Genomic DNA, 27,173 nt, shown 5'->3' on the forward strand with positions numbered 1-27,173 from the left:
TAATAACAGCGGCCTCTGGCTCACTGCGTTCATAACATAACCTTACTTTCTCACCATATGTTCCATCTTCCATATGATATGAATTGAAACTATTTGCAGCAAAGCTATGATATAATTAATACAATAACGTTCACTTGTAACTTGAAGAAGAATAAGAATTGATAGTTGGTCCATTGACGAAATGAGGTAATATTTTTTATAGAATTTTTAATGGAAGTAAGTAAATGGATATTATTGTCTTGCTGATCAGCAAGTTTTTCAGATTAGAAAAACTTGAATTAATGTTTAACAGAGGAATTTTTGCTGTTAAGATGATGATACCACCAAACAATTATTTAGCCTATCGTTATTGAGATGTTACATTCATTTCTGGAATATTCCATTAACTAGACCTATTGTACTGAATAACTGAATTGTTCGAATTATTTGGATTATCCCAATAACCATTAAAGATAAATTACCGGTTGCATTGAACTCAAAAATCTCATTTTACATAGGTAATATTTGACCATTTTGAAGAATATTGGTGTCACCAAAAAATTATTTAGTCATTGGTTATTGAGATACGGTATTTTATTCAATAATTTCTTACATTGGCTACCCCATTAAATGTACTCAATTGTTCACATTTTAGGAAATACAGTATCTCAATAACCATTGAAGATATGAACTTAGGACCGGTTGCATTGCACTAAAAATTCAATTTTACATAAGATTTGACTATTTTTGAACATATTTGTGTCACCAAAACATTATTTCGCCACTGGTCATTGAGGTGACCCCACAGCAGCAGGATTGATAGCACAGCAACCAGCCAGGGACTTGTTCTCCGCAAATAAGCTTCTTTTCAGTGAGGGAAAGACTCAGAAAGTGATGTGTACTCTTGGCAGCAAAGATCTAAACCAGGCACCTGTCACCCTCCTCGGATTCAGTATATATCCAAAGCTGACCTGGGAGCATCATATTCTTGGAGTGTGCAAGAAGCTGTCAATATTCATAATATCTTTTCAGGAAGTTGAGAGTCGGTTGCTGATGTTGTATAATACAGTTCTTGGTAGCCGCATACTGTATGGTATCTTGATCTGGGGACATTCGCCACATGACAGAGACATTCTACTGCTCTAAAAGAAAGCCCTCCGAATCATCACATAAGTTATAGCAAGTATGATGCACATTGCCAGCCAATCTTCCGCAGATTGGGCATCCTTCCACACAGTCTGTGGACACTACATCTTGGCTTCACTGCTATATGTGAGGAGTAACATCACAACGCTACATCGGAGAGAGAAAGTGCACTCCTACAACACTCGGAGAACAAATTTGGATGTGCCGCACTGTCGATGAAGGACTGTTTTCCCGCGCTGGCGATAAGGATGTTTAAGCATTTGCCAGAGCCGGTGAGGGCGCGTCCGGTGAACATCTCAGGTCCTTCTTGTCTAAGTGGCTAATTGAAAAGAGTTTATATAATATCAGTGACTCATTTAATGAAGATACTTGTGATCTGTAACACTGCCATCATGATCAAGTAAAGTGTGACCAGTGTTTTTTTTCTCATGTTGAAATATACTGACTGACGCGATCTATCCAGGAATGGCCTGGTCTTTGATCGAGTTATTGGATATATTTATAATTTCTGAGATATTCCATTAAATCTACTGAATTTTCAACATTTTTTGAAATACTGTACCGTAAGCTGGGGTGAATATGGACAGTTTTTCTCATGACTCACACAAAATTCATGTTTTTCTGTTCGTGACTCTATCACCCAAATATGTGCGTATGACATGTAAACTCCTGTCATACCTATTATTGGGTAATAGGGACATAAAGACGCTTTTTTAAAATTAAATTACATATGTTCAAGTTTATATTTAAACAACAATGACTTCACGATGTCACCGATAATTAACCCAAAAACCGGCCGACATGCTCCGCGAGAAATCGATAAGTGTGAAAACGGTCAATGAGACCAATAGTGGATTCGAACCCCGCCAACCGTATGCGGTTATTGCGGATCATGCCCACTTGAGACTTGTGCTTGTGCGTGGGTTCGAATCCTGCCGATAGGCATGAACGTTTCATCATCTCATCAAATCACTATCGCACTTTCCATTACCCACGCACAAGCATAAAGCTTATGTGGCATCATCCGCAATAAAAAAAGACTAACTCATTTTATAGTTTGAATAGCTCTATTCATAAGAATGAAAGATGTTGAATAGTGATAATCATCAGCCACGAAAAATTGCAGCGGCGTTATGGGGAACGAGATTCTCAACTCACTGCATAAACCCAATAATAAATCAGCCAACATTGTTATTGTCAGTTTATATAATTAATAGAGAGGCAATTATAGACAGATATGAATATTTCAATTTCCATGTTGTGATTCAGATAACATGAAAGCATGAAATGCAAAACCATTCATTTCATTGGCTCTCAACATATTCAACTTTGAAAAGTTTTGTTGAATTAGGTAAGAGTTTATTTAATAAACTTCATGCACATATTAAAGAATGTGATATTAATAGTTTTAAGGTTTGTGTTAAAAAGATTCTAATTGACTGCTGTCAATAAGGTTATGAGGATTTGTGGTGACGTCTTTGTATTTTCTTGACTGTAATATATCTGTTTTAAAAATGTTTCTTATATTTCATAAAATTTGCCTTAATTTGCTTAATTTTTTGTATATATTATGATGATGACAATTGACGATTATTGTTATATTTTTGAATTTTTTACTGAATTGTTGACTATGTCTTTCATTAAAGTGCTCTGACAATAAATGAATCTTGAATCTATGATAAAATTCAGAAGGTTTTCACTCACCAGTTGCACATTTTTACCAAAAAAGTTACTATTTCTTCACCTATTACTGTTCATATTATTGTTTGTATTTATACATTTTATATGAAATATTCATTTGTCTCTTATTGTGTTGCTAAAAAAGTGTCAAATTTTTACAGCCAAGAAAGACTCAACTCTTACAAGAAAGATGTTGATTCCATCAAACGGCTCGGTAAAGAATGGAATCTGAACAATGATGAAATCGACCAAGTATTATTTGATGCGTTCCTCTGTTTGGAGACTGAACGGCTTCAGAAAAAATGCAGCAGCTACTCCTTAAAATCCCTGCTTAGCTGGCGTAGTATTCTACTAATATTAGCCGTCTTCACTGTTCTGTCATCGGCCTACATACACAAAAAGACTTTGCAGAATGTTGTTGAGAGAAACGTCCAAGAAATGATCTATCCAGGAATGAAAGTATTTCGAAAAATGATGCTGCCTCTGGTCAGAACTTTCCCATCACTTTCCGGTAAGAGAGTTGTTTTGAATTGAAATTTATTGAAAAAAAATAAATATATAATACCCATATACAACAGTATAACAAACTAAATAAAGGGATCTCTACTACAATAAATACATAAATTTACTCCCTTGTATATTTTTATTATTCAATCCTCTAAAGGCATTTATTTTTCATAAACATCGTTTTATGACTTATTGGTGGAGATTTATTGGAAGAATAAATTAATAATAATACGGTATGTAAAAAAGTACAAAATATACTAAATAGTGGGTCTATGGTACAATATACATAAATGTATCCGCTTATATATTTTCATGGCTTATTGTTGGATATTCGTTCAAATAAAAAATCCTCTCCTCTCTGATACAAATTTAAATTTCCTCTTGGATTCTCCTTATCACTGTCTATAGCAAGGAAATGATTTTGGAGCCAGTTGAAACCATGAAGTTAAATAAAATCTTTGATACTGTGAAAAATTCAAACCATGCAATTGAATTTATCTCTTTTCTATACAGGGCTACTTGTAATATAAATATAAAGAAAATAAAAATCTCAGTACCCTTTTTTTGAAATATTTTATCACAACATGTTTCGGACATTGATGCCGAATATCACTTGAAAATGGCATAAATGTCCGAAACATGTTGTGATAAAATATTTCAAAAAAAAGGGTACTGAGATTTTTATTTTCTTTATATTTACATGCAATTGAAGTTTCTCATCTCGATGGGTGGTGTTTTTTTAGTTCTCCTTTACATCTCAGCGAATGAAATTATTCAAATAAATCCTATACAGTGACAAAGGTTGCCTGAAAGGAAGATGTTGATCCTAATTTTTTCCCAGTTTGGGTGTCTATTTTTTGCAGATGTTATCTGTCATATTGTTCAACGCATTTTGCCTGAACAACTGAGCTGATTAATCCCATCTCAAATCAAAATATGAACTCAAATTTTTTAGCTACGATTTTTTTCTGTGACACCTATCTTTAGTCTGTAATATGCGTTTTAGGAAAGCATAATTTATGTGTCTTGTTTTCTTAGCATGTGACACAGATTTATTTGATTTGTTTTATAATGATTCATTATATCTCTACCTCATTATTTCTCCAAGATTTGTCGGCTTTATCTTATTTTCGAAAAATCACACCTTAAATTTCTATTATAGAGCCACACACATCTCATACGATACTATCTTAGTACTATTTCCACTGTCTGTCATGTCGTATTTGAATACAGTGCAAACATTTTTCACTGGGATAGATATATAGATAGATAAATGAGACTTTATTTACACTTTACAATAAACGTGATGTGGGCGAAATTGAAGCAATAAAAGCCCCCTCTTCCATTCAACCCACGATTATAAGTTACATAAAAATATTAATATACTTTAAAATTCAAAATTATGGTAAATTATCTATTAAAAAAATTTATATCATGAAGAAATTATGTTTAAGAGTTTATAAATACATCTAGTACGTGGTTCTAAATACAAATTCATAAATACTTATTTTGTTCAATTTCAGCATGGTACGATGAAACATGTTTAGTTGGCAATCCTTATTTTCAAGTATCAGACATGGATTGCTGGCCCTGCAGCAGCACACGCAGTGTCCTCAATTTAACAGGAGGCCAACTCTCCTCTGACCAATACCATTCTGGAATACCGTTCATATTCAAGGTAATCTTCAAAAACGCCATTCCAGTATCCGAAAATAATCTATATTATAGTGAGATTAAAAAGCTCCCATATGCGGTCAAGCTTTCTAGCTTTGCATAATTATATGTGATTAATCAGAAGGATTCATTAATATTAATTTTCAATAGCTACTATTTGTGTATTTTACCGGTTGATTCAAAAAAGACTATACAACTTTGAAAATTCATATAAATCTTATCAAACAAGGTACAGAGCTGGTTTTGGTGTTATTTTAAAGGAAAACACTTCAAGTCTTTTACCTTAAACTGAAGAATTTCTATGTGACTTCCGTTGGTTATCCTGCAGACATCCCATCGATAGTCGATTTCTTCCCAGACTCGCACTAGCATTTCAGGTGTAACTTGCTCAACAGCAGTGCAAATCCTTGCTCTAAGTTCACGTAGAGTGGCTGGCAAAGGAGGTTCATACACCATATCTTTTATGAAACCCCACAAGAAAAATTCCAGCGGTGTTAGTCTGGGGAACGAGGGGGCCATGCAATTGGCGCATTACGGTCAATCCACTGCTTTGGAAAGCGGTCATTAAGAAAATCCCGGACGTCAGTCAGATAGTGAAGTGGTGCGCCATCTTGCATAAAGAAAAAAATTCGTTCTCGGTCATCCTCATCAGTCTGTGGTATCAAAAAGTTTTTCAACATATCAAGGTACACTATACCGATTTTCAAACCAAAACACACAGCTAGCACTCTCGGGTCCAGTGAAGGCAGTCATCTTTGACATAACTGCCGCTAGCGCTTGTGCGGCGCGACCAGGCATTAGCGGACTACGCGAGTCAAAACTTGGAGTGTTTTCCTTTAAAACAACACCAAAACCAGCTGTGTACCTTGTTTAATAAGATTTATATGAATTTTCAAAGTTGTTAAGTCCTTTTGGAATCACCCGGTATTATTACAAAAATTGTATATGATGATGAATTTTTCTGATAAATAAATCATTTTAAAAATCACATTTCAAAGTCAGCACATAATTAAAATTGCTATCCTTGTCTGTCATTAGACAAATCAGATAGCTCTATCTTTTTCTAGCTCCGTACTGATGCCAAATCATTTGTATGATATGTAGAAATTCTGGGTGTTTCAAAATGAATGACGGGGCTTCAACATCAACCCGGTATAATGAACTACCTAGATATTAATCTTAATTATGAAAATTTATTAATAAATCATGAAAATATATATTTCCTTGATGAATATAATATACAGGGTGATTCTTAATTATGGTAAAATAATTTAATACGTGATAGTAGAGGTAAAAAAAGTTCTTATAAACATATATCCATAAACGCTTCATTAGCGAGCTATACAGGGTGAAAGATTTCGCCCGGAATTCAGTTCCTCTGGTGAAATACACCGATACTGAATTGTTTGGGGACTAGTTTTTGATAAACTTTTGCTGGATTAATATGGAAAAATTTCTGAAAAATTGAATAAAACTAGTCTGGAAGCTGTAGTTTGAGTAGTTTTTGAGAAAAAAGTTGAAATATGCAAAAATCTAAGTAGAAAAACACAGACTTCTACTTTTGATGCCCAATAACTTTCTTTAATGACCAGTAAACAAATAATGTTTTGCAATAAAAATTGTAGAGAATTTAATTCTGGTAAGAATTATGTAAGTTGTGTAAACTAAATTCAAATAAAAGTAGAATAAAATGTATTCTTATGTAGTACATTACACCACGAAAATTTGCTGTTTTATGAGGAGAGAACTAATAACTCATAGGTTGTAGCTGGTTGCAAATAAAATATTTGGTTTTTTATGAAAAGTTTATTTTCATATGAAAGTAGCATATTATGTAAATGACATTAAACTTATACCAAGACTAAAGATTAAACTAAGACTAAAGATAATGTTCAAAGTGACCTCCTTTGCTCTGAATGCATATGTTCAGACGTCTTCTCATCGATTGTCGGACCCGTTAAAATATTCCAGGAGTCTGCTTATCATTTCCATTCCGTTCAAAATCCTTTATCGGAGTTCTTCAATGGTATCAATCGGAGTATTGTATACTAAGGTTTTCAAGTGTCCCCAAACATAAAAATCCAAAGGATTTAAGTCTGGTGACCTAGCTGGCCATGGTACTGGCCCACCTCGGCCAATCCATTGATTTGGAAAGCTGTGATTCAAGTGTTCACAAACAGCAACACTGAAGCGTGCTGGAGCTCCATCATGCATGATTCTCACAAAAGCAAAGTGAAATGGTTACAAATAACTGGTTAATAGATTAAACAAAAAACACAGCACGGTTACAGTAGGCCTAACTTACAGTTTGTTGTTTTGTTCAACAATGAGCTACAATATTTCTGAAAATAATTTTCAGCTGAAAATTTCTTTCAAATATTTTCTTTTAAAACAAAATGAATCAGCTGTTCTTTAAATCCATGTTTTATTTGCAATCAGCTACAACCTATGAGTTATTAGTTCTCTCCTCATAAAACAGCAAATTTTCGTGGTGTAATGTACTACATAAGAATACATTTTATTCTACTTTTATTTGAATTTAGTTTACACAACTTACATAATTCTTTCCAGAATTAAATTCTCTACAATTTTTATTGCAAAAAATTATTTGTTTACTGATCATTAAAGAAAGTTATTGGGCATCAAACGTAGAAGTCTGTGTTTTTCTACTTAGATTTTTCTCAAAAACTACTCAAACTACAGCTTCCAGACTAGTTTTATTCAATTTTTCAGATATTTTTCCATATTAATCCAGCAAAAGTTTATCAAAAACTAGTCCCCAAACAATTCAGTATCGGTGTATTTCACCAGAGGAACTGAATTCCGGGCGAAATCTTTCACCCTGCATAGCTCGCTAATGAAGCGTTTATGGATATATGTTTATAAGAACTTTTTTCTTTTTTTTTACCTCTACTATCACGTATTAAATTATTTTACCATAATTAAGAATCACTAGTTGTGATAAACTAGGAAATATTATTGTTTACAAACTTTTTACTTTCATGTGTATTTTTATAAACATTTCGTATATATTTTTAGATATCTCCTCTAATAAATATAACTAATAATTTATCTGGTCGATGGTAAAAATTATTAGTTATATTTATTAGATGAGATATCTAAAAAAATTACAAAATGTTTATAAAAATACACATGAAAGTAAAATGTTTGTAAACAATAATATTGCCTAGTTTATTCGAACTGTTTCAATTCGGGCCATTATTTTTAAAGCACTTTTTAGTCCTGTTTTTTCATTGTGTTATTTTCATCCTAATACAATTCATCCCGTTTATTATTTAGGAGAACCATATGAGAACTGTGGAAATCAATGATCTGAAAGAAATGTATGTCGAGCATAAAGCAGTTTTCGACGCTCATTCGTCCCAAGTCGAATGCTCTTATGGATGGTCAACGCTTGATGATCTGTTTTCTGATCACTCTCCATACATCGGTCCTACTGACCAGCTTAATACTAACATTAAATGGTAAGTTCCAAAAAAGGTAACCGTATTGAAACACAAAAAAGTTTATCAAGTACCCTTATTTATTTTATTGTATGGTGATCGTTATATGGAGTACAGTACGGCACCGATTATCCGGACTGCAACAATCCTCCAGCGGTCACCTATCTTTAAAGCTGCAACAATGTAGAAATATAATTAATCTATCCATTTATTCTTATGGCTTTTATCGGCAGAGATCCTTCTGGATGTTCTGCCTTGCCGTATTACCCAATGTCATTTCCTAACAACACTCATGTTTATATTAATCCGTTTTTGAACTATTTTTAACGAATTGGAAATTTTAACGAATTAGACTGTAGTGTAGTTAAAAATAGTTTAAAAACGGATTATTATTACTTGCAGCTCGTCATGGATAACGTAATACATGAGTATCAAGTTTAAAGGTTATGTATTCTGTTCTTCGTGTTTTCTCACTAAAACTTTGCACTTTCACTTCCTGAGTTTTCATTTTATAGAGTTTGAAATCAAGAAAACTTATTTCTAAACACAAATTCACATTTAAAAAGCAAACAAATATAAAATTTTGATGATAATATTGAACTGAAAACTTCACATTACAAATATTTCCTTGGCAACCAAATAATTAATAATGGAAAAATAATTAATTAACAAAATATTTGATCTAAATAATGGAAATTCATTATTTAATAATTATTAAAGAATATATATTTGGATGAATAAAATATAATTCATCATTTTTAACAAGAATGAACATTTAATATTGAACATATATACCGGTATATTAGCTATCTTTTAAAGAAGGCAGTGACAAGGCAGAGAATCGGCAACGCTTTGTCCCATCTTTTCCATTGACATTATAACGTTGACCTCACTATAACTGATCACTATTTTAAAGTGATCATCTGATCATTCTCTCGATGTAATATAATATATATATATGCATATGCATTCATAGGTCAAGGTTAATTAATAATTTTACACTTAATATGTTGAATACTAATAGACTCAAGTAAGTTCTGGAGCCACTGACAAGCCTCTTCTACAGCAGCATGAACTTCTGTCAGCCCTCAATGATATGAGTTTTGTGGACACTCAGATATCGGGTGATTCTCTCGAAGTAATATTTTTTATGTATATTGTTCTTGCTGTATATTGTTGGCTAAGGGCCGTTTGCACAGTATAGATTGCTAAACTCGATTAAGTTAATCGAGTTTAAGTTAATCCGAAAGTTTAAACTTGAATCGGTTTTCTCAGTGCATTTACTAATCCACTTTAAGTTAAACTAGTTTAGCGTTAAGTTGGTAATAGAATGTCCTGACTTTTACAGGAAATTTGTTATTTATCTCTTTTCTGTATAGGGCTACTTGTAATATAAATAGAAATAGAAATAAAAATCTCAGTACCCTTTTTTTGAAATATTTTATCACAACATGTTTGTAAAATTTCAAAATTTCAAAGAATGGCATAAATGTCCGAAACATGTTGTGATAAAATATTTCAAAAAAAGTTATTGAGATTTTTATTTCTTATTATGTTATTTGTTTACAAACCATCAGTAATTTGAGGTTATGTAGCTACTATTTTAGTATTTTCTTGTTCTTGTTCAAAACCCACAGAGTTGTAAGCTGTACGGTTCTAAAAGTGAAAAGCGATCAAGAAATTCTTTAAAAAATTATGTTTAGTTGGCACCAGAAAATATATTTTAGAATGTAAGATAAAAAAAAAATATTTTGTTACGCTTGAATCTACTATGGTCGTCCTCGTTCATTAGAAATCTCTCGAAAGCAATATATCTCATTTATGTGTTATTAAAAACATGTTTTCCAATCGAAGACCACTGTTAAAAATTGTCTTATTTTCTATCAAGTGATTTATTCAATCAAAATAATAAATTGGCGGTTGCTGTACTCAAGCAAAACTGTTAAAAAATTCTCTATCCCATAAATTTAAATTATTTGTTTTTTGCCCAATTTTTCTCAGTTTCAAAATTTCTTCGCAGTCATCTTTATCAATCGCATTAAAAAATTCTATCAATTCCTCCATTACAATTATGTTTACATTCAAATAATGATTCACTATAACCTAAATTAATGATAATTATCGTCTACAGAAGCATTAAAAACAACCGTCGAAAAATAATTTACTATAAGCTGTTTCCCCATAAAATCTTTACAGATGTCAAGTTAATCCAAATTATTTGGTTTAAACCTCCTGCTTTGGAGGTTTAAACTTTCCTAGAATTTAAACTCAATACAGAGATTAAACTAATACTGTGCAAACGGAATTTTAGTTTAAACCAAAAAAATGCAGATTTGGTTTAAGCTTTAGCTTGAACTTACACTGTGCAAACGGCCCTTAATGTCCACCTTTGTTTCCAGGAGACTCAATAGATTGGAACCGATCAGATTAGTAAGAAACCTGTTTGGTACGCCCAAGAATACGCCGCAATACACGGCAGGAGCAGCCCCGGAAAAGTACATAATCATAGATGAACCTCAAGGACTACCCTATCTTCTTGTAAGTTCTTTCAATTAGGTTTCATCACTCTTGCTTGAAGATATCCCTATCATTTAAAAAAAACCAATGACAGTTACTGTAAAATTTATTAAATTACATGCGGTTGTGGTACTAGTGGCCATGAGGAGTCTGTCCATGGTTAAAACTAGAATATAGAATAGAATATAGAATAGAATATAGGATAGAATATAGAATAGAATATAGAATAGAATATAGAATAGAATATAGAATAGAATATAGAATAGAATATAGAATAGAATATAGAATAGAATATAGAATAGAATATAGAATAGAATATAGAATAGAATATAGAATAGAATAGAATATAGGATAGAATATAGAATAGAATATAGAATAGAATATAGAATATTCATTTTATTCAACAATAATACAGAAAATTTCCATACAGTTGAATAACGTCAGGAAGATTTACAGTCAAAAACTTTATAAAAGATAATTCACACGGCAAGTTATTATGCAAATCATACCTTAAAATTACATTGGCATACATAAATAAGATTGAAACACCCTACATTCCATCTAAAAATTCTTCAATACTATAGTAACTCTTATCAACTTAGAACCTACATAAGTCTGTTTTAAAGGTATGCGTCCTAGGATTTAAATGAGTTGGCAGCCTATTCAATAATTTCACACCAACATAACTGGGCTTTTTTCTTATAAAGAGAAAGTCTGTGATACTGAACACTGATATTATTTCTATGCCTAGTATTATGATGGTGTACATCTGAATTTGTTGTCAAGTTGTTTATATTTTTTACCACTAACATAATTTACTTTATAAATGAAAATACAAGGAACTGTGAGAACTGAAAGATTTCAGAATGCATCTCGGCAAGTGTGGTTAAAGCCTAAACCATAGAGAAACAATAGCGTAAGTAGATATCCCATGGTATAGGGAATTTATGTCGCAACTTTTACTGTTATCTCAAGCCGATTACTGTCGACTATTGTCAATTTTCACTGTTTTGTTGGGGCGATAGTGTATGAACGGCACAATTTGAGAGACTACCAGCGTCACACAACTGCATAGGAAAGAACTACGTTAACTATCGGCTTGGGATAACAGTAAAAGTTGCGACATAAACGCCCTATACCATGGGATATCTACTTATGCTATCGTTTCTCTATGCCTAAACCTGCTAAGTATAAATATTTTATTCATGTTCTGCAAAGCTGTAGCTCCCCAAAGTTCAATGCCATGTGAATAAATGTCTGAATAAATCAATGCAAAATATAGGACTCTTCCCGTCTCTAGGGGTTCATAGCATATGATGTTTCGCAGGACAAATAAATTAGAAGTTATTCGGCTGGCAAGTTTTTCAATATGAGCATCCCACGAAAGGCCTCTATCAATTACCAGACCTAATAAACTCCATCTTATGGCGTTTTGGCAGAACTATCAGTTGGACTAGAGTGAAGGGTTGCCGGGAGATTCGTTTGACATCTCTCATGAAATTCGCTGTTGCGTTAAGATTTTCCAACGCATTTTTTAAAAATTGAATTATTGCTGAGGATAATGCCCACATGAGCTCTAGACGACTTGTGCGTGGATAATGCCCACATGAGCTCTAGACGACTTGTGCGTGGATAATGAGACGGATGATGATGAGAGATGAGTGCACCTACAGATTTAAGTAGATTCCGAACCACCGGGTAGCGATTTTAAACTCATAAACGGTATTTTAGAAGAGTTTGACCTCTTAAAGTGGTTAGCCTTACAACAGGGGTAGCAGGTGCATAGAGCATTATTCTTATCGATAGCGCAACAACGAAACCAAATAGGTTCTCCATTTTTCTTCTTCAAGATTGGTCAGAATAGAATAGGATAGTGATTCTGGCGTCAAACGTTTTCCGGTTTTAAATTATACTAGTAGTTCTGTGAACAGTAGACCTCGCGCAGTTATAAACCGCAGCCTCCTCTTATGCTGTCCATCAGAGTAAATCCTGTCTGTACCGTATATCGTGTCGGCGAGATATCGGTGTGAAAACGGCTAATGGCTGATGGGTTGGTGTATCAAAAATGCTAACATCAAAAGCTAATTTCCTTCAAGACATACTGGAGACAGGACAGCCCGAGTTCAAAGCAATACAAAGAAAAAGTTCAAGAGACAATACTATGTTATTTTAGTTATTAATTGCATGCGTTATTGCACACAATCAATAGTTCATTTAATAGTTCATAAAAATTGCATGCAATGAGGCATGCAATTAATAGTCTACACAGCTGCTGATTTTTTACCAAGTTACATTGAGATATTGAATTGCATGCGTGACTTGCAATTTATAATCCACTCGACAGCTGATTTATGATGAATAATAATTTCTATAGTCTGATTTTTACTCTAATATTGGCGTATGAAGGAGGCTTCTTTTTCCTTTTATATTATCCTTGAAATATAGAATTTCCAAAAACCTTGTATGTACGTCGACGCGCAATTTAAAAAGGAACATACCTGTCAAATTTCATGAAAATTTATTACTGCGTTTCGCCGTAAATGCGCAACATATTTATTTTTTATTTTATTTTATTTATTTCAATTTCAACAACATTACATTTCATCAAGTACATATACATCTCTAACTATTAATAACCTCTCCAGCTATTTAGCTATTTGAGATAAACAAACAGTATACAGTAAACAGTATAAACGGTATACAGTTAAAAAATTTACAGACAATAATTATTTTATAACTCTGATTATTCCAATGAACACAAAGTCAACAACAGAAGTTCGAAAACGGTTCAGTACAGATTGTCGGTACACTTTTTTAGCATCCCACTTTGTCACAGTATTCTGATACACAGATATCATACAGAAGGCATTTGCTGCCAACTTGATTTTCATCGTCTCAGCCATACAAACACACAAGGTTACAACCAAGATTTATCTTAATTAATTAATAATAATAATACTGTTGCTTAAACTCATTTTGATTTTGACTTTTTCGTAATAATAATTATAACCTTACTTTCATCAGAGTATAAACATTACAAGAAATAAACTCAACAAAAACATTTTTTTCTACTATTTTCAATTTTGAACCCCTAATCGCTCAAATTATACATCGTATTTTTATGTGTTTCCATTTAATCTTGTTGAATATGACTTTTGAAATTATCTTACAAACAAATCTACTTATACTAGGCTCAATTCAGTGTTTATAAATAATATAACATTCTGGAAGTAAACTACTAGCTTTAAATGCGTTTTGAACCATAGTCAACTTATTATAACATTGAATCAAGTATTCTAACCTCATTAACATTTACAACGGGTAAGTCATTTAATAATAATTTCAACCAGAATAATCTAAAGTTAAGCTAGCTATTTTTCCTATTCGTTATCAATTCTCATAAAATATGCCTTTAATTTTCTTTTAGCTCCCACCTTTCCTTTCCAATTTTCTTAATTCTATGGGTAGAGAGTTCAATAAATTGGGTATTCTATTATTAGGTAAGTTTTTTCCATAAACATTATTATATTTCTGCGTTCTGTAATTTCTTTGTCGCAGCCCATAAACAATTTTATTTAATACTCTATATTCCTCTTTAAAATAGTTTCTTGACAAGTCATGATACTTGGCTAATAAATCAAATGATAAAATTCCCAACAGATTCCTTTCAATTCCATTGAACAATGTTTGAACAATTCTTCTCATAGTCCTCTCTCCAATGGCAATTTTACGTATTGAGGGGCTAGGGAGTACACTGCTATTCCATAATTAATAATACTCTGTATCATTGAGAAGTATATAATTCTTTTGGTATTCACTGGAAAGTAATGACTAATTCTAGAACACTTGTAAAGTGCCACCTTCATTGTTCTTGTCATTATATCAATATGTGTTTTGAATCTCATATGTAAATCAAAGTTTATACCCAGATGTTTAATACTATCATTAACTGGAAGGCGTTGACAATTGCATACTACACTATTCTCTCTTGAGCATTCTGTTTTATGACATACCACGTTGAACAAGTTAAAAGCATTTACAGTTATTCTATGGTTCTTAAATATAATCATTTGAGTTTTCTGAGCATTCATCTTGATAGAATTATTGTAGAAATATTTCACTACTATATTCAGATCCTGCTGCATGTCTCTCAAGCCCATTTGTAAATCACTATCCATGACATAAAGTAAGTTATGGTCTGCATATTGTAGTATACTACCCTTGAATGCTAGACTAGCCAAATCGTTGACATAAATATTGAAGAGTGTCGGCAAGATTATTCTACCTTTAATTAATCCGCATGTCTGATTATAACCACTACTAATTGATCTACCTATAATGACGTGCAATCTCCTATCCCTAAAATAGTCCTCAAATATCCTAAGTAATTTTCCACTAATGCCTATCAATCTTAGTTTGGATAGCATGATCTTATAATTCACCAAGTCGAATGCCTTACTCAAATCTGTTGCCACCACTATTGCAAACTTATTATCATTCAGTGCACCATTGATGTCATGTGTCATTTTTTCTAATAAGTCAATAGTAGATTTCTTATTAAAAAATCCGTATTGTGAATTATTCAAAATATTATGTTTGTCTAAGTATTGTTGTAACTGCATACATGAGTAGTGCTCTAAAATTTTCATTATAACAGATACTGAGCCTACTGGCCTATAGCTTTCTAAATTTTTTCGAGAACCTTTTTTAAAAATATGTCTAAGGTAAGTTACTTTCAATAAATGTGGTATATTCCCAGTATCAACAATTCGCTTAATTAAATGCATCAAAATCAATTTCAAATAAAATAAGTTGGACTTTATGTCCTGCGGTCTAATTTTATCAGGGCCTGCAGAAGATTTGTAATTAAGCTTATTTACTGCTTTGATTAATAATTCTTGATTAATTTTTCTCAGATTCATGCTAATTTTATTGCCAATAGTATAATTGCCCTCCTCAAATTGTGCCGCCAAGTCAAATGGCTCTCCATTCATCTCATGATTTATTTTTTCAACACTTTCTTTGAAACAAAAATTAAACCCTTCTAGTAGATTAGACATTTGATGCTCATCATTAATCTGGAAACTACTCTTAATTGAATCTAAAATAGTAGGTTTACTTTTCTTATTTATAAACTGATTGATGGTCTTCCAAGTTTTCTTGCTGTCATTCAAATTATCAGAAAATATCCTATGATAATACAATCTTTTCTCATTACGAATCTTGAATGTAACATCATTTCGAATTTTCTTAAATTGATCTCTTAATTCCAAGTTGTATTTATCTTTTTTCAACCTACTCCAAATATACTTTTTCCTATCTATTTAATTCCTAATACTATCATTGAACCAGGGATTTTCTGTCTTACGTCTATTGAATTTAACTTTTATTGTACTTTTATCATATATACTTGTAAATTTATTCAATATCTCATTGTAGATCTCAGATGGGTCTGTGATATCCAATATAGGCCACCAATTCTAATTTTGAATGAAATAATTAACTCGTCTATTCAAAATTATTATACTTTTACAATCATCAATATTCTCTATATGAACATACGAATTATTTTTCATAACAATCTCCAAACCTGTCCAATAGTGATCAGCAATTTTATTTTCAACAACAAAAGATGAAAATGAGAAATCATCGTGCAATTTAACATTGATATGGTCTAGACATTTAGACACTAATACATTATCATACAATTCCTCTGTAGTTGGTTTCTGAATACTGTTATACAAACCATTTGAATACAATACACTTAAATAATTATCTGATCCATACATGTATGACATATAACAAATATTAATATCTCCCATCATAACAATATTACTTTCATTTTTAATCCTTTCCAAGGATAAAAATTACTCTAGCTCTTCATTAAACAAATTGACATTTTGATTGGGAGGCCTGTAGAATGCTGCTAATGTCATCTGTTTCCCATTATTATTAACTCTTAGACATCATTTCAGCGGATTTAAACTCTATTACAATCTCATCGACATTCCAACCATCTCTATAAAAAATTGCCAATCCTCCCCCTCCCCTTCCATCTGATCTACATTTAAATTTATTTCCAAATCCCGGAATCCCGTATAAATTTGTTTCTTCATTTCTTAAATTGATTTCCGTTAATACAATAAAGTCTACTTCATTAATTACATTATCTAATTCTATCCTTAAACTATCCCAATGTTTTCTCAAAGATCTTATATTAGTGCATAGAAATCTTATTTCATTACCGGACACAATCTGCTTTTTCAAAAAAACCCTAGTCTCATTCAAATTTTGAAAACATAATGTATCATCATATAAATTCAAATCCTCATTATCTAACTGATGCATAAAAAATTATATATAATTTATATAAATTTATAAATTATATAAATTATACAGATTCAGTTAAAAATTAGTACAAAGTTAAAAAAAAAAACTATGTGAAAATTATCCTATATTGAATAACCGAATTTACGGTTCTTATTGTGTAAGTGATTGACAGATTTAATAAAATATTGCTTTAATGAAAAAAAATTGAATGTATTTACTGATAAACTTAATTGGCCATGGATCGATTAAGTCAATTCATTTTATCCAGATCGTCCAACTTGATAATTCGAATAGCCTTAGATAACTCATCTTTTTTGACCATTATTCTATCACCGTTCATCCACACAAATTTATAATTTTTCACCTTATTAAGCTTTTTCACTTTCATCATCAGCGAATTAAAATACGGTGTTAGATGATCCTTGATCGCTCTTTTTGGACGATGTGGATTTATTAATCCAGTATCTGGTTTCTTTTTCCTTGCTGCTTTAATTATTTTATCCCTAACCGCTCTAGAGTTCAATTGCAGAACTATGAAGTTTATTTTTCGATGGCAGTCGGTGAGTTGAGATATCTTTTAATCCTATTTCGATTTCCATTTTTCCCAGCAAAGTTAACACATTCTGAGCTAGATCTTCCTCTTTTTCGAAAGGTATACCTGTAAGAATTATATTCCTGGATCTTGCATATTGCTTTTCACATTCCACTGTTGTTCTTAAATCATCCAACTCTTTTCTTAACTTTGCCGATTCTCCTTGAATAATTTCCATATCCTTCCTCATTTCTCCTACCTTAAGATCGATATTCGCAATCATATCCTTCATATCCATCTTTTCAGTGATTATTTTATCCTGTTTGGCAAACAATTTTTCCATCATACTTTTCATTGCGATAAAAACAGGGTCTGTAGAGTCTTCTTCAAAGCTATTCAATCTACTCCTGGATCTACATTTAGGACATTCCCATTCATTTTTTTTCTGCACTCCTTTTGCCTTCCACGTACTTTTTGACACTCCCGAACAGTTATAATGCAAACCAGACTGACACCTGCTGCAGGTAATAAAATCATTATCATCCGGTAGATCTTTATCGCAAACTGAACAGTTCATTGTTTTTCTATTTTTGATATTCAACTTTAATGAGAAATATGAAGTTACTTAGGAAAATAGATTTCAGTTTTGTACTCACTTTCCAGTCTTTAACCTCAAAATGAACTGTCACTGCAGGCCGGTTTCTAAATAATCACTCACCCACAGCTATTTATCACTCCTAATACTTTCGATCACTTTTTTAGCCCAAATGTACTAAAACATAATTATTATTTATATTAATTTATTTTTTAGAATTGACAAATCTAAACTAGAGCTTCGAACTTAGATTGAATCATATAAACATAAAGAGAAATGCCAAACCGTCCTAGAATCTTTGACCTCACTTCGCTTGGTCAATAAATAAATACTTTATTATTCCACTTCACAATTACATATAGAAAGAATATTCTCACAATTTACTTGATGAATTCTCTTCAGAAGTCAATATGTATTTACAATTATTTAAATTGAGAATACTAGATAAATTTAGTCTTTTGTAAAAAATCAAACCCCTAATAGGCAAAGGCCTCTCCCAGGTCACACCATTTGTCACGATCCGCCGCCAACTGCATCCACATTGCACCGGCCACCTTGACGATGTCGTCTTGCCACCGGACTCGCTGTCTGCCAACTTTGCGTGTTCTGCCGACCGGCTGCCAAAGAGTCAGCCTCTTCGTCCACCTATCGCCTCTCAGTCTGGCCACGTGGACCGCTTCACTTCTCTCTCCGTCCTGTCACTGAACGAGATAAGCTGCCCAAGATAGACAGTCCGGTCCGCCCACCTTAGTGGACATCCATCCAATACGATAGCTTCCGATCTTCTATTTGTCATCAGATAGGTTTTTGAGGGGTTTATAGAAAGGCCAGCTCGTCTACTAGCCGCTGACAGATGTTGGGCCGATTTTGCAATGACTATGACGTCGTCTGCAAAGCGTAAATGACTCAAACATTCTCCTCTAATATTTATCTCGCATTTTTCCCATTTCAATTGTCGGAAAATCTCTTCCAAATCAGTATTGAAGAGCATCGGCGAGAGTGGGTCACCCTGCTTAACACCTCTAGATGAAGAAACTCTCCCGCTTTATCCAACAATAGTCTTGCTATACTTTTGTTGTAGAAATGTTTTATTATATTAACATACATGTTGATGAGACTAATTGCATTTGTAGAGTCGTGAACAGAAATTGGTGTTCCAAAGAATCGAACGCTTTTTTATAGTCAACGAAGACTAAGTATACACCAACTTGGAACTCTTCACATTTCTCAATAAGCTGATTGACACTCTAAAGATGATCCAACATAGAAAAGTCACTTCAGAAACCTGCTTGCTCTATTGGCTGCTGTCGATCAAGTATTGGCTGTAGACGGATTTAAAGCATTTTCATGAAGAATTTCCCAAAACACGATGAAATACTAATGGATCTGAAGTTGTTAATGTCGAACATGTCACCTTTTTTGAACAATAGTAGAATATCTGTTTGTTTTCATTGTGAAAGCACTGTCTGCTACATGAAAATTCAATCGAATTGATAACGTGTGCATTGTTTTCAACATTTAAATGATTAGTTCGATTTAATTTTTTATTTGTTTTTAGCCACAAACCGAAGGAACAACAGTGTTTGTAGTCCAGGGCAGTGGCTCGCGTTTGATTGTGTTGGATCCGGCTCCTCAATGCTCCACTCAGTGTCACCGTGTCTCTCTTGTTCTTCAACCTCAACATATTTGTAAGTAATACTCAATTCCTGTCAATAAAATACTATCATTATCATATTCTCCATGTCTAATTTGCTTATCATATATTTCTACCAATTTCTATTAATTCATGTAATAAAATTTGAATTTTATTTACATCAATTCACAATATTTACAATCACAAGCAATAATATAACAAAAACACACAGCTCAGCGAAATGAAAAATAATGAAAAATCAGTAGGTATACCCTAATAGTTATTATACAACTAGCTTACCCGGCGAACCTCGTACCGCCAAAAAGTCAATGTATCTTATGTCACACTTAACTTTATTTGGTGAATCATTAAATTTATCTGACAATCAATATTTTCATTTAAATCTCAATACGGACTTCCTCTGTGCTTAAAACTACCGTACCGTTTTAATACCAGTAAACAATTTTATCACAGAGTGACGTGTTTATTACAGCTGGTAAGTTTAGATGCTAAATCATATTATCACAACATGATCTTGAATCATGATGATCTTCCCGTTCTATGTTAGCCGCTCGGCCGACAATTTCGAAAACATAGGTCTGTAAGATGGATTAATATATAGTTATTATTAGCCCCCCTATTGAAATTTCTAGTCAGAAACCATCCCCAATATCCACACGAAATATTCCCAAAGTTTCATGCCGTTATGTCAAGTAGTTTTCGAGTCTATAGGGAACAAACAAACAAACACACAGACATTCATTTTTATATATTTTTATTTTTAATCACTTTGCTTATATGGGCTACTTGATTCAAATAAAAACAATATAAAAAACTTTTAGTACCCTTTTATTTAAAAACTTTAAAACTAATAAGTCGTTAAAATATTTTAAAGTTTTTTAATAAAAGGGTACTAAAAGTTCTTATTTTGATTGTATATGTCTATTAGGAAAACCAATTTTGAATTTAGAATAAACAATACAATTTGTAATACACCAAGTCTGCAAGTAGGAATGAATATCACTAAATTAATTTTCAATTCCTGGAGAAGTGGGGAAAATAAAAATAAGAAAACAAGTAAAACTAGCAACCAATCACTATTACATTCACTTTCCAATAGCTCATTTTCCTAATGCATATTGCTCACCTCTATTATCACAATATTCAAACTACGAAATTACATCAAATAAAGTCTTTAGATAGTCAGTTATAATCTCTCTAAGCTATCTAAGAATTCTTGTTCTAAAAACAAATTGATTTTATATCCTCTTTATTTCAAGTGGAATATTATTAAAAAAAAACTTATGGCCAAGAAATACAAACGATTTTTGGAAACAAATGGCAGGCCTAAACGACTTGAGAAGTCTCAGTAAATCAGCTGTCACTCATCTAGTTTGATAACTGGAAACAACTTTGAACAACGCATGACCATAGTCTCCAGAACATATATAGGACCTTGAAAACAAACATAAAGTGTAAGAGGGGGCTGACTGCGCCCTAACTTCGCCCTCCTAGGTTAAAAATAAAGGCAGCTATTCTATTCTCTTTTTTTAATAGCACGAACTATAGATTTTTGAACTGTTATCAATGGCTTTAAGTGACTAATATAGGTGAAGCCACAACAATTTATACCGTAACTTATAAAGAAATTTATTCAAAAAGTATAACTTCAAGATTAACAGGAGATTGTTTTTTTATATATTAGATATATGATGAGACCTAGTGAGCTTTTCGTTAACAATTGAACCCAAATATTTTATTGCATCAGTTTGACCAAAAATCTTACATTCACAATCATTACGCTCCCAGGGACCGGGTGACACTTTGAGGGTTAAGTGTAAGAGAGGGCCGACTGCGCCCTAACTTCGCCCTCCCAGGTATAAAATAAAGGCAGTCATTCTATTTTATTCTATCTTCTTAAATGCCTATTTCCGATTCTGTGATGGTTATCTTTATATCGGATAGGTATCTTTTGTATTTATCCTTTTGTAGGAATAATGGTGATATATTTTGATGGTTGAATCTAAAAAGAGTTTTATAGTTTTAAACTATTGGTTGTGATCGTATCTGGTATAGTTTCCTTTTACTCACACGAATTAGTTGAGCCATTTTACTATGAGCAAAAGGTGAAAAGCTGCTCCAGAGTAGACTCACCTTTTTTTTGAAGCATTTGCTTCAAAATTTGAGCAAATGCTCTAGTTTATTCATACAATTTTGAGCAAAAGCTTTCACTTTTGAGCAAATGCTCAAACCATTTTTTTTAATGAGCATGAGAAAAAGGTTTTGCTCACGTATATTCATAGAAAATGAAGCAAATGCTCCATATTTTAGAAGTATAAGCAAATGCTCAACTTTATTCATATGGCCCATTGTGTCTGTACCAGAACAATAGCTTGTCCAAATCATCCTTCTCCAAGTTGGTGCCATCCAATCCTATCCCAAGGCAGTGTCATCTGCAAGGCATACCGGATAACCATAGCCACCTCTAATAAAAGGCCCTGGCCGACGATATTGCAACGTCGCAGTGCAGGCCTAGAATCTGATACATGATTGTAATAAGATACATGATGGTGGAAAAGATCAGCTGGTATTTTCTTTTAATCTTTTCCACCAATCATGTATTAGGTTTTAGGCCTACACTGCGACGTTGCAATATCGTAGGCCAGGGGCCTTTATTAGAGAACTCACACGAATAAAGATCATTAATGAAGAAGAGAAACAAGATTAGTCCAAGGACTGATCCCTGTGGTACAACACAGTTTACTATTTGAACCTCACTCGTTTTCATTCACCCGGCCCAATGAAAAAATTTTTAATTTGATTATTGTGTATAATGCGATTATTCTTCTTCTTGCACATTAGTTTTTATTTTTGTCACATGAGTGAGTGTGATTATAATAATATATTTGTATTAAATTAATATTGTGAAACATGTGAGTATTGTGAATTTCAATAATTATACTAATGTTATTGAAGTTGCTCATCTTAGCTGTTGCACAATGTATTTGTTGCACAAAAAGTGAAAATGAAAATTTCCAAGTCTTTTTATTTAATTTAAAACTAATGACATCCTGTTTATTAATTATATAGTAACAATTTTTCAATTATGTTAATTGTTTAAAAAAATTATGTCCCCATTTTTAGGTTTGTACTGTTCACATAAGAATACAAATCAGTAGTTGAGTGATAGTGCGACTCGACAAGTTTTAAAAAATTGAAACTTTATTTTCACTCTACAAACTACGAAAACAAAATAACAAGAGTTCGGGAGCCAAGTGCTCTCGTCGAGAGATTGTGTAGAACTGACTAAAAACTATAATTTCATACATAAGGAATACATAAATTATATATGATTGTTTAATTGATTAATCTATCTGTATTGTACTGGTCTTGACTATATTATAAAGATCTGTATTAATTCTAAAATCATGTTAAATATAGTAAGGAATGTTTGAACCGTGGCTAGAGTACAATATTTCTTTTTCTAGCCACGCCAATTATTTAACAAATAAATATTCATTTATTTTCTTGTAACACTGTTGTTGTTAATTGGTGAATAAATTTGGTTTGAAAAAAATACAATACACATTCAGCTAGATACTATAACAATGGGGTTGAGTATTGCTATTAGAGATATTCAACTGGTGACAATATGCTGTGTTTTCATTGACAGATTCTCTTGTAATTTCGAAATATAATGATAAATTTTCATTTTTTTTCGCAGTGTGGTATAATTGGTGGTATTGGCGGGGTTCCAGCTTTCCTGTTTCGGGAAGCAACGACATAAGTGTCACTTACATTGGATCCTATTTCTAAATCGAGGCGACTGTACATTGTGCTTCAGATTACTCCTCAGGTATCACATTTCAACCCAAGTAGATTTAGAGCCCGGAACACGCAGTGGTCTTGGAGGATAGATACCCAAAACCGCAGATCGTTCTCTATGTGTCCAGGGCATCAAGTTTTCTTCGGATACTTGCTAGATTAAAAAGTTATACTAAAAAGAAAGTTAAAAAGTTAACTAAGTTAATTAAAAAGTTATACTATACTACCGTCGTTTATACCAAAGTTATATTATAGTACCGTCTTTTGTATTTGTTTTTGTAAAATGAAATAAATTCAAGCATTCAAGTTGATTAATGTTGTGTAACTGTTGATAGTTCTATACTGATGAATATCTATTACGTACATATTCAGAGTCTCCTATCATATTGATGTAGGTCAGCCCTACATGGATACTTATCATGTGAGCATGGTTGTCAAGGTTTTGGCAACGAACTGTTTATAAAAAGATAACAAGTGAAAGCTTTGTGATGAACGTTCCAAATTGATGTTGTATTTTATTTTTATCCTGTTCACAAATGTAAAATTTAAATGAATGTTAATTACAAAAGCACATTTATAACAGTTTTAATGTAAACTAAAGAGTGAAGGATTATTTTTACCTCTTTTAAAAGAATTTCAGTGAACTTAACAACAGAATCAATGTTAGTCGAGAATTTATATAATCAACTATGTAAAATTTATGGATAAAAACAAACTAAACTTATGTTTTAAAGCAAAAAAACAACAGTGATTTTAAATTTCCAGTGATATGTGTTCATATGATGAATGTATGGTATCAGTTTCAATGTAACTTTAAAATTAAAATTGACTGAACTTACTATGTTAACCGTTATCGGTTATTTTGAAGACTTGACCGGTTATTTTGAAGACTTGACTAAGAAGCAAGTCCATTAGATTAAGCTTGAGTTTTAAAGACTGAACTCTGCAGATAATTGACTCAACTCAATGTTGATTATGTTCAAACCCTAAATAGTCAACTTAATGTTGATTACGTTCAAACCCTAAATAGTCAACTCAATGTTGATTACGTTCAAACCCTAAATAGTCAACTCAATGTTGATTACGTTCAAACCCTAAATAGTCAACTCAATGTTGATTACGTTCAAACCCTAAATAGTCAACTCAATGTTGATTACGTTCAAACCCTAAATAGTCAACTCAATGTTGATTACGTTCAAACCCTAAATAGTCAACTCAATGTTGATTACGTTCAAATCCTAAATTTTATTTGTGAAAGCCGTTTAAATCGCCCATTTCTATATTGAATGGAAAAGACGTTCATAATATTCTACTGTTCATACTGTTAATAATATTCATACTGTTCTACTACAGTATGTTTTATCAACGAACTCCCAAATTCTTAGCAGCTACACTAGGCCCTTGTTAATGAACGGTATAGCTTTGAATAGTGAAAACATAAAATGGCCTTCCAAAGAATACATGGAGGAAGCCAAATCGACAGGAAAGTATATCGCAAAGAATATGATTCCCACAAGATTCCTAATGGATGGCAGCAATGCCATGATAACTTATCCTCGATTTAAACCTGGAGTCCCGTTTAAAATTGGGAATTTCAAATATCAAAACATTTCTATCAGCTGGAACCCTACCCTGACTGGGAGATGCATGAAGAGAACAGTACTGTGAATATAGTGAATGCTTTAGAAATATTCTTGGACTGTAACAAGGTGTTGTGGGTGTTAGACATGGATGTTAGATATTATATAGATGTGACCACCGGGAAAAATGATGTGACACCTATGATAACTGAGGAGAGTCGGTTAGAGTCGGTTAGAGTAGGAGACAGTGTCGTGAGAAACTTGGTAGTGTCAGATTAAATTATCTGTGGAACTAAGTTGTGGTGTACCCAGACACTGTACTTTAGATCATAAATGTGAGGAAATTGGTTTCAGGGCATGAGTTGGTCTTAACACTTTATAACAATATGGACTAATGGTGTAGATGGTAGATGCGAAAGGAGGTGAATTTTGAAAAAAGTGTCTAAACTATTAATTCAGCGTCAGAACAAACAGTCTGGGGTACGAAACGGGCGCACCCCGTTTCGTGTTGTGCTTGCGTACACCCCGAAACTCACCCCGTATGACCTCTATTACAAACGCACGCCCAGAAACGTTGGATATGGAGCATTCACAATAGAAAAGGACTCATCCATGAGAAAAACACTCGACACTTGTCTACACTTGATAGGATTGAGGGACTCCAGGTTTAATTTAGAGGAGAAACTTGGTAGTCAGATTAAGTTATCGGCGGAACTAAGTTGTGGTGTACCCAGAAATTATTTTACATGATAAATGTGAGGAAATCGGTTCCAGAACATGGGTTGGTCTTAACATTTATAACAATATGGACTAATGGTGTAAAAGACAAGTGAAAGCTACTCACATTTACTCAATTTAAAAATAAAATATGTATTTATTAATGAATGTTTGTTCAGTGTGAATGATTTCTTTTTAATAAACTGTGTACCATTTTTCTTGTAGTAATGTATTGAATGACTTGTAAACTATATGTTTTGAATGAATTGTTAATCTTATATTTGTATTTATTAAGTCTGAATTTGTATTTATATTTAATTTGTATTTATTAAGTCAGAATTTGTATTTATATTTAATTTGTATTTGTATTTATTAAGTAGATTTTTTGTAAATTTTAAATGACCAATAAAATTGTAATAATCAACATAGTTTTTCTTTGTGCCTTTGCTTCAACTGCTAACCTACTTCTACACCTGGAGAAGTAGGTAATTGCCTATCTTTATGTTTATGTTTTTGAAGGGACGGATTCAAAGATGCAAAGGTTCAAAGAACCTCACACGTCAACCGAAGCTTATTGTGTGTCCCAAAGTATGTTAGTTAGGCAAACCAACTCCCGTGTCCTTTACAAGGTCCACGAGTTTTTTCCCTATACCAACCTTAGATCCAATCTTTGGATGAGATTACTCACTTCTGCACCCCCTCATACTTGGCTCATCGACGGTAATTGAAGCAACTTGTTTCAAAGATAAATAATGTGCTCTTCTTCTCTCATCAAGAAGATAGAAAGAAAGATATACCATATATACGCTAAATAGTTCTGCTACATGTTCTAAAAGTGACACTGGAAATCTGCTATATAGCACTAGTGTAAACCTAGCTTTAGCGGGAAGGATATTTTTAATTTTCTTCCCGAAGAATGGACATTGATAAGTCCAAAGCTCCGCCAATTTATGTAGATGCATAACAATATAATTATCTATAGTTATTACAAATT

The 27,173-nt window shown here is 32.6% G+C and overlaps 1 protein-coding gene across 1 annotated transcript; it reads left to right on the top strand.

The window, feature by feature from the left end:
* LOC111046589 lies at positions 1 to 25,876 on the top strand. The gene is made up of 7 exons (XM_022332169.2): positions 1 to 186; positions 2,967 to 3,316; positions 4,836 to 4,990; positions 8,287 to 8,471; positions 10,850 to 10,988; positions 19,983 to 20,112; positions 23,782 to 25,876. Exons 1-7 carry the CDS (start codon positions 182 to 184, stop codon positions 23,871 to 23,873), a joined length of 1,056 nt encoding a protein of 351 aa, XP_022187861.1. The 5' UTR covers positions 1 to 181; the 3' UTR covers positions 23,874 to 25,876.
* The last annotated feature ends 1,297 nt before the right edge of the window (positions 25,877 to 27,173 follow it).

The sequence above is a fragment of the Nilaparvata lugens genome, chromosome X (genome assembly GCF_014356525.2).
Source record: "Nilaparvata lugens isolate BPH chromosome X, ASM1435652v1, whole genome shotgun sequence".
Lineage (NCBI taxonomy): Eukaryota > Metazoa > Arthropoda > Insecta > Hemiptera > Delphacidae > Nilaparvata > Nilaparvata lugens.